At 36.8% G+C, this 13,242-nt stretch overlaps 1 protein-coding gene across 11 annotated transcripts in view; it reads right to left on the bottom strand.

Annotated features, from left to right (window-relative positions):
* Window positions 1-13,242, bottom strand: part of nav1b (neuron navigator 1b) — a 108,783-nt gene that overhangs the window by 4,531 nt on the left and 91,010 nt on the right. For 8 of the 11 annotated variants that reach the window (XM_051112804.1, XM_051112803.1, XM_051112802.1 and 5 more), the window contains 18 exons: window positions 12,895-12,947; window positions 12,658-12,681; window positions 12,358-12,435; window positions 9,182-9,265; window positions 8,465-8,576; window positions 8,232-8,353; window positions 6,750-6,910; window positions 6,489-6,651; window positions 6,197-6,374; window positions 5,999-6,090; window positions 4,477-4,572; window positions 4,195-4,363; window positions 2,618-2,853; window positions 1,440-1,594; window positions 1,282-1,353; window positions 692-888; window positions 459-577; window positions 171-368 (listed from right to left, as the gene is read on the bottom strand). In XM_051112804.1, coding sequence (XP_050968761.1) covers window positions 171-368; window positions 459-577; window positions 692-888; window positions 1,282-1,353; window positions 1,440-1,594; window positions 2,618-2,853; window positions 4,195-4,363; window positions 4,477-4,572; window positions 5,999-6,090; window positions 6,197-6,374; window positions 6,489-6,651; window positions 6,750-6,910; window positions 8,232-8,353; window positions 8,465-8,576; window positions 9,182-9,265; window positions 12,358-12,435; window positions 12,658-12,681; window positions 12,895-12,947 — 2,309 coding nt within the window. The remainder of the gene's footprint in view (window positions 1-170; window positions 369-458; window positions 578-691; window positions 889-1,281; window positions 1,354-1,439; window positions 1,595-2,617; window positions 2,854-4,194; window positions 4,364-4,476; window positions 4,573-5,998; window positions 6,091-6,196; window positions 6,375-6,488; window positions 6,652-6,749; window positions 6,911-8,231; window positions 8,354-8,464; window positions 8,577-9,181; window positions 9,266-12,357; window positions 12,436-12,657; window positions 12,682-12,894; window positions 12,948-13,242) is intronic. The other 3 variants (XM_051112807.1, XM_051112812.1, XM_051112809.1) reach the window with 2 other exon arrangements.

Raw genomic sequence — 13,242 nt, 5'->3', positions numbered from 1 at the left:
TTTTTCTTATTTTCTAAAAATAACACACATTTTGTATGATCCCTCTTATTTTGGTCGAATAATTAACATTTTGCAGACTCTGCAAGGTTTACTTTTGACCTCAACTGTACATACTCCACATTCTATATAGATTTATGTATTTAAATTCTGGCCCTAATCCACACACTGACCAGTGGATCTGACTCGACGGAGCTGGGCGGCGTCTCCTTATGTGGCCGATCGTCTCCTGGTTGACTGGGGCTGCCGGGGCCTGTGCTCGGGGGAGGCAGATGAAAGAGTTTGGCCTGGTCTTGCTGAGCAGACGGCCAAGGCAAAGATCCTCTGACCCACTCCACCGGATCCTCCCACACCGACTTCTGCCCGTGAACCTGCAGATGCACACATTCACACTCATTCAGCATAAAAAGGGGCATTCTGATCAATATGTAAAATGGCTGCTTATTTTTTCTTTGACCCACCTTAATGCCATCTTTGGCTCCTTCCTGCAGGTATGGGATGATTGAGTGATTCCAAAGATCTATAAACCACGTGCGGAATTCCTCTACTGTAACTGGACAGGACAGGAAAAAGCAGGGACCTATGGCAACACAGATTGAAATAACTCACTTTATTAGGCACATCAAGTTTGTTATTGAATTAAATGCCTTTTCATTCTAATCCAATACGGTGCTGATATAATAATGGAAATTACCAATGAGGAAATCAGAGGTGCTGTGTTTCTCCAAGAAGGTGTGGAGGTGGTACCAGAGTCTGGGAACCCAGTCCAACACCCTCAGCAGATCTTCATTCTTCACACTCCTGGGATCCTCGGCCTCCATAAGCTTTCTGTGCAAGTAACGTACCAGGAACCCGTTTGCTGGCTCGACGTTATTGGAAAACGTCACCATTCTGTATAGAGGAAATAAATAAAACAAATATGATAACTGAGAAATACAGTACCATTTAAAAGTTTTTTTGGTCAGTATTTTTTTTTTTATTAATAATTTTATCCAGCAAGGATGCATTAATCGAGATGGTTTGTGATTATTTGTTGAAAACGTGAGTTAGGCCATACAAGGCATAATAAAATACACATTTTTAACACTATAAAATATAAAATGTAGGCATCCTTTTGCATATATAACCAGTGTGAAGGTGAGCATGTGTTAGGCAAGCACCCAAAGTGGCAATCAAAACAAAAGCACATGATCCTCAATCTGGACGAGCAACACATCACAGCTGTTTCCCACTGACGCTCGACAGGAAGCCAAAAGGACCTTGTATATGTCAGTCGGTACCTACCTGAAGCTGAGGTGTAGGCCATGGTTAGGGGTCATCTTCACTGGCTGATTGGTTGTCCCTATTATGTATGGACTGAAAAAGAGAAACAAAATAGCTCTTGACACCTTTAAAATGACTGGGAAACCCGCTAGTCATTTTGGTGTAGACTTTACACTCACCATTTATGATATTTACAGGTTAAAGCACCATTAACAAGTTCACTGAGGGATGTTGCATCATGCACATCATCCAAGATGACAACCAATGGGATTTCAGCTGTGTTGCTCTCCCGATCGATCTGATTGGCCAGATTGGACAGATAGAGCTGAAGATCCTATTGAGATAAAAAGACAAAACCACAGTCAAGTCAACTTGAAATTTATTTCTATATTACTTTATACAACACAGATTGTTTCAAAGCAGCTTCACAGTAACAAACAAAAAATAACTGGAAATTTTACTAAATATATCAGTTTTTAACTAAATATATCAATTTTACTTGTAAAGTAGCTGCATAGAAGACAAAAGTGTCATTATTCATTTAAAAAAAATATCTTTAGAGTAATGTATTACATAAATATACTAAATTTACTATTTATCTTCCTAAAATAGAAAATGACATAAAATTCTGCTTTACAGAAGACAATGTCATTTTGCAGCTCAATTCAGTGCAGTGCTGAATTAATTTAGTTCAGTAACACTGATCCATGATGCAAAGTTTATCAATTATGAAACAAATTTGATTCATACAAGAGTCATCTACTCACAATACCAAGTTTCAAAAATAAGAAAGATGTTTATTATGGTTTTACTATATGTGTATATTACAAAATATATTATTTTTTTTATATAATAATATAATAATATTATTTTTATTTTTATTATTTATTTTGCATAATATTATTTAATATAAATAATATTAATACACACTACTGTTTAAACGTTTTAGATCGGTGCAATTTTTAAAAATGTTTTTTTAAGTATTTTTTTGCTCACCAAGGCTGCATTTATTTGATTACAATTTTTTAATTTTTAAAAATTTAATTTATTCCTTTGATGCAACATGAATTTTCAGCATCATTACTCCAGTTTTCAGTGTCACATGTTCCTTCAGAAATCATTTCATTATTCACCTCAGTGATTCAATTCAGTTCAGTAATCTCATCAAAATTCAGTAACTGTAAAATGACTTCAATTTCCGCTAGAAAACTGCTCTATAGAAGACCAAAGTGTCATTATCCAGCTCAATTCAGCTCAAGTTTTGTTCTCATCTGATAGTGTTAATATTAATTATGGGAACATCTATAAATATGAATATCATTTATTCAGGTGTCTGTGTTTTGGCTGCTCTGTGTACCTTGCAGGACTGGCGGTGCATGTTGAAGGTGGTGGTGATGGCGGGCGTAACCTCTCGAGCGCTGCGCTCCACCAGGTACTCGGCAAGGCGGTTGGTGAGGTAGCTCTTTCCTGTGCCGCTGGGGCCCGATAAGATCAACCGCCGGTGCTTGAGCAGCAGACTGATGTAATGCTGCATCATGGGCTTGGGGATGAGCGTCTCAAACACCAGAACGTCCACACACTTCTCCTTCAGTCCTAAATACAGGGACAACAGTGAAATATCAGTACAATGCAAATAACAATGCAAGCTAGATTAAAGTGATTCTTACGTTTTAAATATGGATATTGTGGGGTGGAGTAACCCTTTAAATGATACCCAGAAAGGAACACACATTTTCACCGTGAGAAAACGGGCAAATGACTGTGTTTTCTTTAGTCTGGGTGGTCTATAGCATCACACCGCCTCAATAAACAACACAGAATTGCAGTCTGCGCTTAAAATAACGCCTAGCCAAGCCCAGAGGAGTCTGGGTAATGGCCCCAATTCCCTGGGTCATATATCAGATGTGAGCTCAGGAATGATGGGGTTGGAGGTGGGCGGCAGCGTTCTGCTGTTCAATCACACCTCCTGCTGGCTGCCTTTGGACTGAGAAACATTAGTGCTATATTGCTCTACTCTGGGGGTTTGAGATATGAAAATACCTCATTCACACTGCCTCATTCACACTGTGGGAGTTTGTATTGTTTACGGTTATTGAAGATGGAAATCAGAAAATAATGTCTCACAGTTTGTAAGGAGAAATGCTGTCAGAGCATTTACTAGCTTCTGAACTGCAAAAAAACACTTTGAGCACTCTAATATATATATTAGGGGTGTAACGGTACAAAAACATGACGGTTTGGCAAAAACTAAGGTTTTTTTTAAAAGTGGTTTACTGAACATGTTGCGCTTTTTTTTTAAAATACATTCCATTATAATCAAAATTTTCTTCATCTTATGCTTTAAACTATAGGGAGCCCTTTGCATTATAAGTTTAAAATTAACAATTTAACCCAAACTTAGATTTAATTACTATTTATTTTTAAATATAATAATCAAAACTTAACATAATAAATGTATGCAAACATGTAAATTGCACATAATGCAGTTTTTAAATTAATGCATAAATTCTAAAATTTCTATTTGTTAAAATATATTCAATTACACAGTGGCTGTCATAACATGTTTCATAATAGATTAATTTAAACATACATTACATAATTAAGATTAACGGCTAAAGTGTAATATTTCACGAAATAATATTCTCTCGACTCTCTGAACCACTTTCTGAACCATTCCCGAAGCAGCTCTCTGAGGTGTTTATACAGTGATCTGTCATGCCACATCAAAGACTGTCAAAACGCCATTTATTGTTTGAATTTCCTGGGGGAAAAAATGTTGCACATGCGTACCAAAATGAAAGATCCGTACCAAAAAATTTCAGTACGAATACGTGTACCGTTACACCCCTAATATCTCTAAACAGTGGAAAATCAGTTTTGGAGTTGACATGTACAGTACCATTCCATTGTCATCACTAACTTCAACACACTGACCTTTCAGAGCCACGCTGATGCAGGACGAGCCTTTGGTGTAGAGGCGCACAGGAGGCGTCTCGGGCGGCTGCGCTCCCAGAACCCTCTTTAGATGGCTTAGGCTGTAGCTGTAGATGGAGTCCTGAGAGAGACCGAGACTGGATCCGGGGTCCACCACTGCTAAATACTCCTACAGACACATGGGGACAAGATAAGAGCTTTTCACATCCTGAAAGTATGTTTTATTTTATATCTAAATGTGTGGATGTTTCTGTCACTCTGAAGACAGCAGATGGCACTTACTTTAAAAGCCTGGATAACTGCAGAGTCCAGAGAAAACCAGTCTGTCCGTCCGCTGATTTTAACCGCGCCAATGAAAAACTCAATCTGTTTCACCTCCTGAATGAGACATTAAAACGTTGAAGAAGATCAAAAGGTTGTTTACAGTTGTTAAACAACATATTTACAGAAATAATTAAATTGAATATTTATTTAAATTTTTAAATATAAAACAATAATTATTAAATATTAATATTGTCTTTATTTTATTAAATATTATTTTAAAATATTACAATTATAACAACCATATAAATACATTTTTTATAAAATGGTTTAATTTAATAATAATTGTTTTTGTTAACTGAAATAAAGTCGAAAATAAAACAACTGGAGTACTAAATTATTTAAACTTAAATAAAATAAATGAAAACTACATATACATTTTTTTAAAGATGTTTCTCATGCTCATCCAGGCTGCATGTATTTGATCAAAAATACAGAAAAGCCTGTAATTTTGTGAAATATTATTGCAATTTAAAATAACAGTTTTCTATTTTAATATACTTTAAAATAGAATTTATTCCTATGAAAAAAAGCTGAATTTTTATCAGCCATTACTTCAGTCTTAAGTGTCACATGATCCTTCAGAAATCATTCTAACATGCTGATTTATTATTAATGTTGGAAACAATTGTGTTGCTTAATATTTTTGGGACCTGTGATACTTTTTTCAGGATTCTTGGATAAATGTAAAGTTAAAAAGAACAGTGTTTATTCAAAATAGAAATTTAATGTTACAACATACAGTACTATTCAAAGGTTTTTGCTTTTTAAAGAAATTAATACTTTTATTCAGCATGGATATGTTAAATGGATAAAAAGTGATAGTAAAGACTTACATTGTTAGAAAGGATAAATGCTGTTCTTTTAAACTTTTTATTCACCAAAGACTCAAAGAAAAAAGTATCACAGTTTCCAAAAAATATTAATATTAAGCATCACAACAGTTTCAACACTGATAACTGCATAACTGTCACACTGAAGACTGGAGTAATGACTTATGAAAATTCAGCACTGTGTCACAGAAATAAATTATATTTTAAAGTATATTAAAATAGGAAACCAAGCATAGAAATTGCAATAATTTTTCACAATATTACTGTTTTTTCTGTATTTTTAATCAAATAAATACAGCCTTAAAGAGCCTTAAAAACATTAAAAATCTTACTTATCCCAAACTTTTGAACGGCAGAGTATATATTATAAAAAACAAAAATAATAAAAATGTCACAGCACATATCCAAATTACTAAAACGTAAACTAAAATTAAAATATAAAAATAAAATATAATTAAAAATATTTATAAACAGGCTACATTATATATAGAAAATATAGAATATACAGAATAAAAATAGTACACTGACAATTGTAAATAACATTGGTATGTAAATACAAATTAGTATTCTATATAGTATGTGGCTCGTCCAGTCAGAATTTAATTATCAGCAGATTCATCAGGATGAAGATGCTTGTGTAAAGCACTCACGTCTTTAAATAGATGCTGATTGGGTATGCGGACCAACACTCTGACGAGACTTTCATCCTTCTGCAAAGTCGTGGTGGGGCTTTGAAAGACATCTGCGAGACGAATGGAAACTACAGTGAGAAAGTGTAGAATTCAAGAGCACTTGGATGTGAAAATTACACATTTTATGCATGAAATCTCTGTGTGTAAATGTGTGACCTGGGTAAGGATCATTTTGCCCCGTGCCGGTTTTGCCAAAAGACGACACCGATTGCCGTGGTGATGAGACGCCCAATGAACCGAGCCCAGAGGACTGGGAGGTGGAGCTTGGGGGTCTGGAGGAGGGGCCACCCGTCTTCAGCTGGTCATTCTCCGCCTTCAGGTTTTCCACCGTAATCTGTCAATGCATTTATTAAGAGATTTAAATTGCAATTAAAAAAACGCAAGTATTCTCATTAATAAGCTAATATAACTTTTGAATTTGTGTTAATCTAAACAGTGTCTCACACACCTGCATGTTGGTCATGGCCTCCTGCAGCTGCTCCAGCTGATGGGCGGAGCTTAGCGCCTCCAAACGGATGTCCGTCAGCTTGCGCTCCTTCTCCCATAGTTCCGAGCGTAACTCTGACACCACTTTCTCTTCTTGCTCAGTTTCCTCACGGCCATCGCACGATCTGACGTAAATACCATCATCAAGTTATAACTATGAAAGGTGGATGCTGAATAATTCAAATTATCTTGTGAAGTAGATGTCAACAATTGGTTTTCCTACTCTGATGTTGAGGTCGAGGCCTTTGCGGAGACATTATCCACATTATGTTGGATTTTGGGTGAAGATGGGGCGGACGTGACCGGGGTTGCGATCTCCTCTATATCAGCATATGGCGCTTTGGATCCCTTTTTACTGAAGGCCTTGTTGAAGGAGCTCCTCAACTACATTTACAGTAGAAAATATGGGTCAACTAAATCAACTACTTCATAGCCTTTTAAAAACAAGTATGAATTCACAGTGTTAGTATAGATGGTTTGGATTCATAATGGCAGCAAAAAGCAAAATAAAAATCACAGCGGTGGCATATATGATTTGATATGCTGATGGCACAAAAATGAATTTTTTTTCAAGCAAAGCAGTCAATTAGCATTAGTAGTGCAATGTCTAAAACAAAAAACTATTACAAATCGGTAATTTAGTAAATTGGTAACTGAAAAAAAAAATACAAAAAAATAAATAAAATAAAATAAAAACATTAAATGAAAAATATACATTAAATTAAATGACTTTTAAATTAAATTACATGAAATTAGAAATGTTGGCTTAGCAACCAACTGAAACAAATAAGTTTTTAAAAAAATAAGACTGAAATAGAAATAAATGTTACATATACATTAAATATATATTTAATGTATATGTAACATTTATTTCTATTTCAGTCTTATTTTTTTTAAACTTATTTGTTTCAGTTGGTTGCTAAACCAACAATCATATCATATCATATCATACCCCCAAAACAAATAAAAAAATTAAAAATGACAAAAGCACATAACAAAATTACTAAATCTAAAATGGAAATAAATTCAATTGAATTATAAATTAAATTGACTGAAATATATAACAATAAATGATTCCAAATATTAATAAATACTATAATGGTATACAAATAATAGTAACATAGCAAGGTTTATAATAATGTAATAATATGCTTGTTTCAGGCATTATGACAGTATTATTCACAAAGCACATGTCAAACAAGACTGCATGAAATGATGGAGATTATTAGGACATTTAAACCAATTAAAATTCATTTTTCAGTCAATATGTCTTAATATATTGTGCAGTATATTGCATTGCATTCTACTAAAACACAAACTCATCCTTTAAATAAACGAGGCAGATTCTAAACCTGAAAGCATACTTCTCAGACTATACTGCACAATTATTTATATTGACTGAGTTTTTGACCACATAATAACAATGGCAAAGAAGACATCGATTGTTTCTTTAAAAGGATCAAGTATGCTGTGATTGTGATGGATGTGGGTAGGATGGGCTGGGAAAACAACTCACCTCATAGACCTGTAAAATAGGGAGCAGGAAAGCATAGGGAAGAGATCACAGTCATACTTAATCGCAATGTTGCAACAGACCATCTACATCTACATCACATATATTAGATCAGCTAAATGAGCAGTCTGGAGCAGCATGAACCCAAGATGAAACCATCTGAAATTGTTCATTTCCTGTTCACATCCTCACCCAGCTCTTTTTTTTCTTCTTCTTGGCCTCCTGTTCCTTGAGGCTGCCTGCGCTGGAGTGACTGGTGATGCTGTTCAGACTGGAGATGCTCTCTGACGAGTTCTGCCGGTCGATCTGCAGCTCTGAGGGAAAAATCAGTGTTTATTTAGCAGACACTTTCATTAAGTTTAACAAAAAAGTCTAAAAACCAGTAAAAAGGAATGTCATGCACATAAATGAAGAAAAAAAAAAACCTTTGGGTGTGGTTTCGGGGACATCGAGGGCCCCTTGAATCAAGGACTGGGCTTCTGTGTTCTTGGACTTTAGGACTTCTATGGTTTCCCTCAGGTCCTGTAGTTCAGAATCCTGAAATGAAGCCAAAGATATACTTGAATGTTAAAACATGAACATATCTGATTCCACTTTGTGGTTAAAACCTTTTATTTTATTCATTTTTATTTCATTTTTAATGAAATGCTGCCTTTTGTGCATCTCTGACTTACAAAACAGAAGTACATAGAAACTGAACTTATTTACATTATTTCATAGATTAAACTGTTTAGTATTCAGATTTGTAATAACAATCAACTAGTAACCAGTTACTTAAAAGCCTTGAATTTTTTAAATAAGTCAGAAGAGTGAAAGAAGAATGCTCACCAAGGCTGCATTTATTTGATCAAAAATACAGTAAAAACAGTAATATTGTGAGAAAATATTACAATTTAAAATAACTGGTTTCCATTTGAATATTTTGTAAAATGTAATTTATTCACGTGATGCAAAGCTGAATTTTCAGCACCATTACGCCAGTTTTCAGTGTCACATGATCCTTCAGAAATCATTCTAATATGCTGATTTGTTGTTCCAGAAACATTTCTTATCATTATAAATGTTGAAAATAGTTGTGTTGCTTTATATTTTAGTGGAAACTGTGATACAAAAAAGTTTGTTTGCAGTGTGTGGTTTCTGACCTTCTGCTCAGAAGTGACTGACAGACTCTGCAGTCGTGCCGTCATGAGGGCCAGACTCTGCTCAAACGCCGCCACCAGGTTAGCCTGCAGACACAGGGACAGGTGCAGGTTAGTGTCTGACACACACTACGGATCATTACACACACACACACACTTGTGTGTGTCTCCATCTGGACTAGGAAAGAGCGACGGGAAAGGACGGGAATCAAGTACGGCTGTGGAAATGGATGGATGGATGGATGAAGGGTGAATAGAGGACGACCTGCAAGCTGGAAGGGACAAAACCATGAGGTTGCCATGTGACGACACACACGCTACAAGAGAGAGTGTGTGAAATAGAAATGATGGAATAAACCTGATAAAAAATACAATATCCATCATGCTACTCACTGTGACTCCAGCAGTGCATGCTAGTGCATTACATACGCAACTACACGCACATTTCCTGAAGAAACAACTCTGCCGTAACGCTAGGCTGCTGTGGGTGGTTGCCAGGGTGTTTCTATGTGGTTGCTAACGTGTTCTGAGTGATTATTAGTTTGTTGCTAGGTGGTTTCTAGAGGTGTGCTCTCAGCGGTCGCCAAGGTGTTTCTATGTGGTTGCTAAGGTGTTTCTGAGAGATTAGTTCATTGCTAGGTGGTTGCCACAGATGTGTTCTCAGGGGTTGCCAGGGTGTTTCTATGTGGTTGCTAAGGTGTTCTGAGTGATTATTAGACTGTTGTTAAGTGTTTCTAGAGGTGTGCTCTCAGTGGTTGCCAGGGTGTTTCTATGTGGTTACATGTGCTTGAAAGTGTTCCAAGGGTGTTTTGGATGGTTGCTAGGTAGTAACTAAGGTGGTTGCTATGATATTGCAAAGGGTTTTGGGTGGTTGCTAGGGTGTTGCTCTGAAAGTTTTTCAGATATTCTCAGTAGCTGCTACAGTAGTGCTGCTGCGCAGCTGCTAAAGTGTTTAAGTGTATTAGTTTGTTGCTAGGTGGTTGCCAGAGATGTGTTTCCAGGGGTTGCCAGGGTGTCTCTATGTGGTTGCTAAAGGGTTCTGAGTGGTTATTAGTGTGTTGCCAGGTGGTATCTAGAGGTGTGCTCTCAGTGGTTGCCAGGGTGCTTCTATGTGGTTGCTAAGGTGTTCTGAGTGGTTATTAGTTTGTTGCCAAGTGGTTCCCAGGGTGTTTCTATATGGTTGCTAAGGTGTTCTGAGTGGTTACTAGTGTGTTGCTAGAGGTGTGCTCTCAGTGGTTGCCAGGGTGCTTCTATGTGGTTGCTAAGGTGTTTTGAGTGGTTATTAGTTCGTTGCTAGGTGGCTCCCAGGGTGTTCCTATATGGTTGCTAAGCTGTTCTAGGCGATCATTAGTGTGTTGCTAGGTGTTTCTATATGGCTGCTATGGTATTCTGAGTGGCTACTAGTGTGTTGCTAGAGGTGTGTTCTCAGTGGTTGCCAGGGTGTTTCTATGTGGTTGCTAAGGTGCTCTGAGTGGTTACTAGTGTGTTGCTAGAGATGTGTTCAACAACCTAGCAACCACCCAAAACACCCTTGGAACACTTTCAAGCACATGTAACCACATAGAAACAACCTGGCAACCACTGAGAACACACCTCTAGCAACACTTAGCAACAATCTAACAATCACTCAGAACCCTTTAGCAACCACATAGAGACACCCTGGCAACCACTGAGAACACATCTCTAGCAACCACCTAGCAACAAACTAATAACCTCTCAGAAACACCTTAGCAACCACATAGAAACACCTTGGCAACACAGTTCCTAGGGCATTCAGAGTGGCTGCTAGGGCGTTGCTATTTAGTTGCTAGGGTGTTCTGGGTGGTTGTTAAGCAGTTGCTAGGGTGGTTGCTATGGGATTACAAGTGTTCCAAAGATGTTTTGAGTGATTGCTAGGATATTCTGGGTGGGTTCCAGGGAATTGTTAAGAGGTTTTTCAGGATGTTCTAAATATTTAAAATTATGCAATACAAGTTACACAAAAAAAAAATGAAATGATTTGGGTAAAGTTCAGATAAAAAAACAACAACTTTTAATCCTCAATTAGTGCACATTCATGACTCTGTCTTTGTCTGTGGTTCCCTGATACAGCACCCAGCATCAACACTATGACATCATCAACACTCGGCCAGATGACACCTGAAAGCCACTGAGCAAACATAAATGACTTCCACTCCACACCATCGGTCAGCGCCACACTAAGGGCGGGGGGACACATGCAACAGCGACGGACGGGGCTGCGAGTGACAGTCCAACAAACCTGGCCTGCCTGCAACAGCCAGCAACCCCAGTCAGCAGTCAGTCATCAGAGGCCGGGACAGGACATCAGCCAGGGAGAGAGGGACAGTGCTGTTAGGACTAAAGGGCCACAACCCTCATCCCACACACACACACACATTCAAATATGCATTGGGATCAGAAATTAAAACGTTTCATTAAAGGCCCTCCAGAGGTGATTCTCAAGTGCGTTTAACAGGCACTTTCGTTTCCACCCATATAAAGCACACTGTAGAGCCCTACTCAGACAGGACTAGTTTTCCCTGAGGTGATTAGGTAAGTTTGTGTTTTATAGAATTAGTTTAATCACACAAACTCCCCTGGGAAAACTAATCCCATCCAGATTTGACAGTGTGTGAGTGTATTTTTTAGCCAGCTGTGTTGAAGCAGCAGATCAGTGCAGGCTGGGTTAGTGGGAATTTGTAGTGGGAAGTGATCTGGATTTAAAAAACTAGAAATAGTGTGAATTACAGTGATCAACATTACATGGCAACACTCATTATTCAATTAATAATCCTGGGAAAACAAGCAATGACTGAATAGTTTAGATAAGTGTCAGAATGTAGAAATGCTGATGACATCATTGACATGACAAACAACTCAGACAACGTATTATGGACATTTAAGTCTGAAGACTTTTGCTTATAGCTGCTATGACACAAACATGCAATTTGTATGACATACAATTAAATTATATAAACATTAAATAAAATGTAAAAAAAAAAAAAGGTGTTAAATAAAAAAAAATAATAAAATGCTTAATAAGTCTATAATATGCAATTATGAACTGTGAAATTATGAAACATGGTACTCTAAAATAATACCAATAAAATAGCATGCAGTAAAATAAGCCTTTTTTATTTTAGATCTGCAGTTGTGTATATAATGGTGTTTGCACATACATTTGCAGAGAGTTGGTTGGTCAGACTGGCCACTTTATCCTGAGACGACTCCAGCTCACGCCTCAGGATCCGGATTTGCTGAGGTTAGAATGAGTTAGAAGCATTAAAAATCCAAGGTATTTTCAAAACACAGACATTAATGGTCAGCAAAAAGACTAATATTAAAATGTCATGAATTAGTACAACAATTAGTCTCAAAAAAGTGAATATAAATTATTTTTTCTTGAGCAAAAGCAGAAAATAAGAGGAAGCGAAGGATAAAGACAAGCTGACAACAGCGCCATTCAAGAAAATTCTTACCTCTCCTTGCATTCTCTCTTCAGTCTGAGAGTGCATGACACAGAAATTGGAGATAAAGACCAAGAAAGTGAGCAAGGACAGGAAATAGAGAAAAAAGCCTGGTTGTTAAAAGAATTTTCAGGAGATAAAGAGCCGGTCACATCAGATTCTGTTCTCTGTTCACTGTCATTCATATAAAAAAACATTCAAACTCAGAAACCAACCCGATTTTAATATGCTGCATTAGTTTCTACTCACCGACGAATAGTTGGATGAGGCATTTGAGGCCAGGGACAGTACAGATCCATGAACTGAGAGAGAGAGAGAAATATTACACACAAATACAGGCTAGAGCCTTGGTTTAGTTTATGTTCACTGTTTTAAAAAATAAAAGCACATGTTGTATTTTTGCTTTGTAACTGAAGTTAACAAGAAACTCACTTTGCAACCAATTTAGTTTGTTTAATTTGGTCTATTTCTAAATGAAATAAAGACAATAAAGAATGAAGCTATTTAACATGAAAAATCTTTCTATATCTGAATGTTGATTAGAATGACATGCACTGATAATTTATTCAAAATAAGACAAGGAATACGTATTACAAT

The sequence above is a fragment of the Labeo rohita genome, chromosome 6, assembly GCF_022985175.1.
Source record: "Labeo rohita strain BAU-BD-2019 chromosome 6, IGBB_LRoh.1.0, whole genome shotgun sequence".
Classification (NCBI taxonomy): Eukaryota; Metazoa; Chordata; class Actinopteri; order Cypriniformes; family Cyprinidae; genus Labeo; species Labeo rohita.
This window is presented reverse-complemented; position numbering and strand designations above follow the sequence as displayed.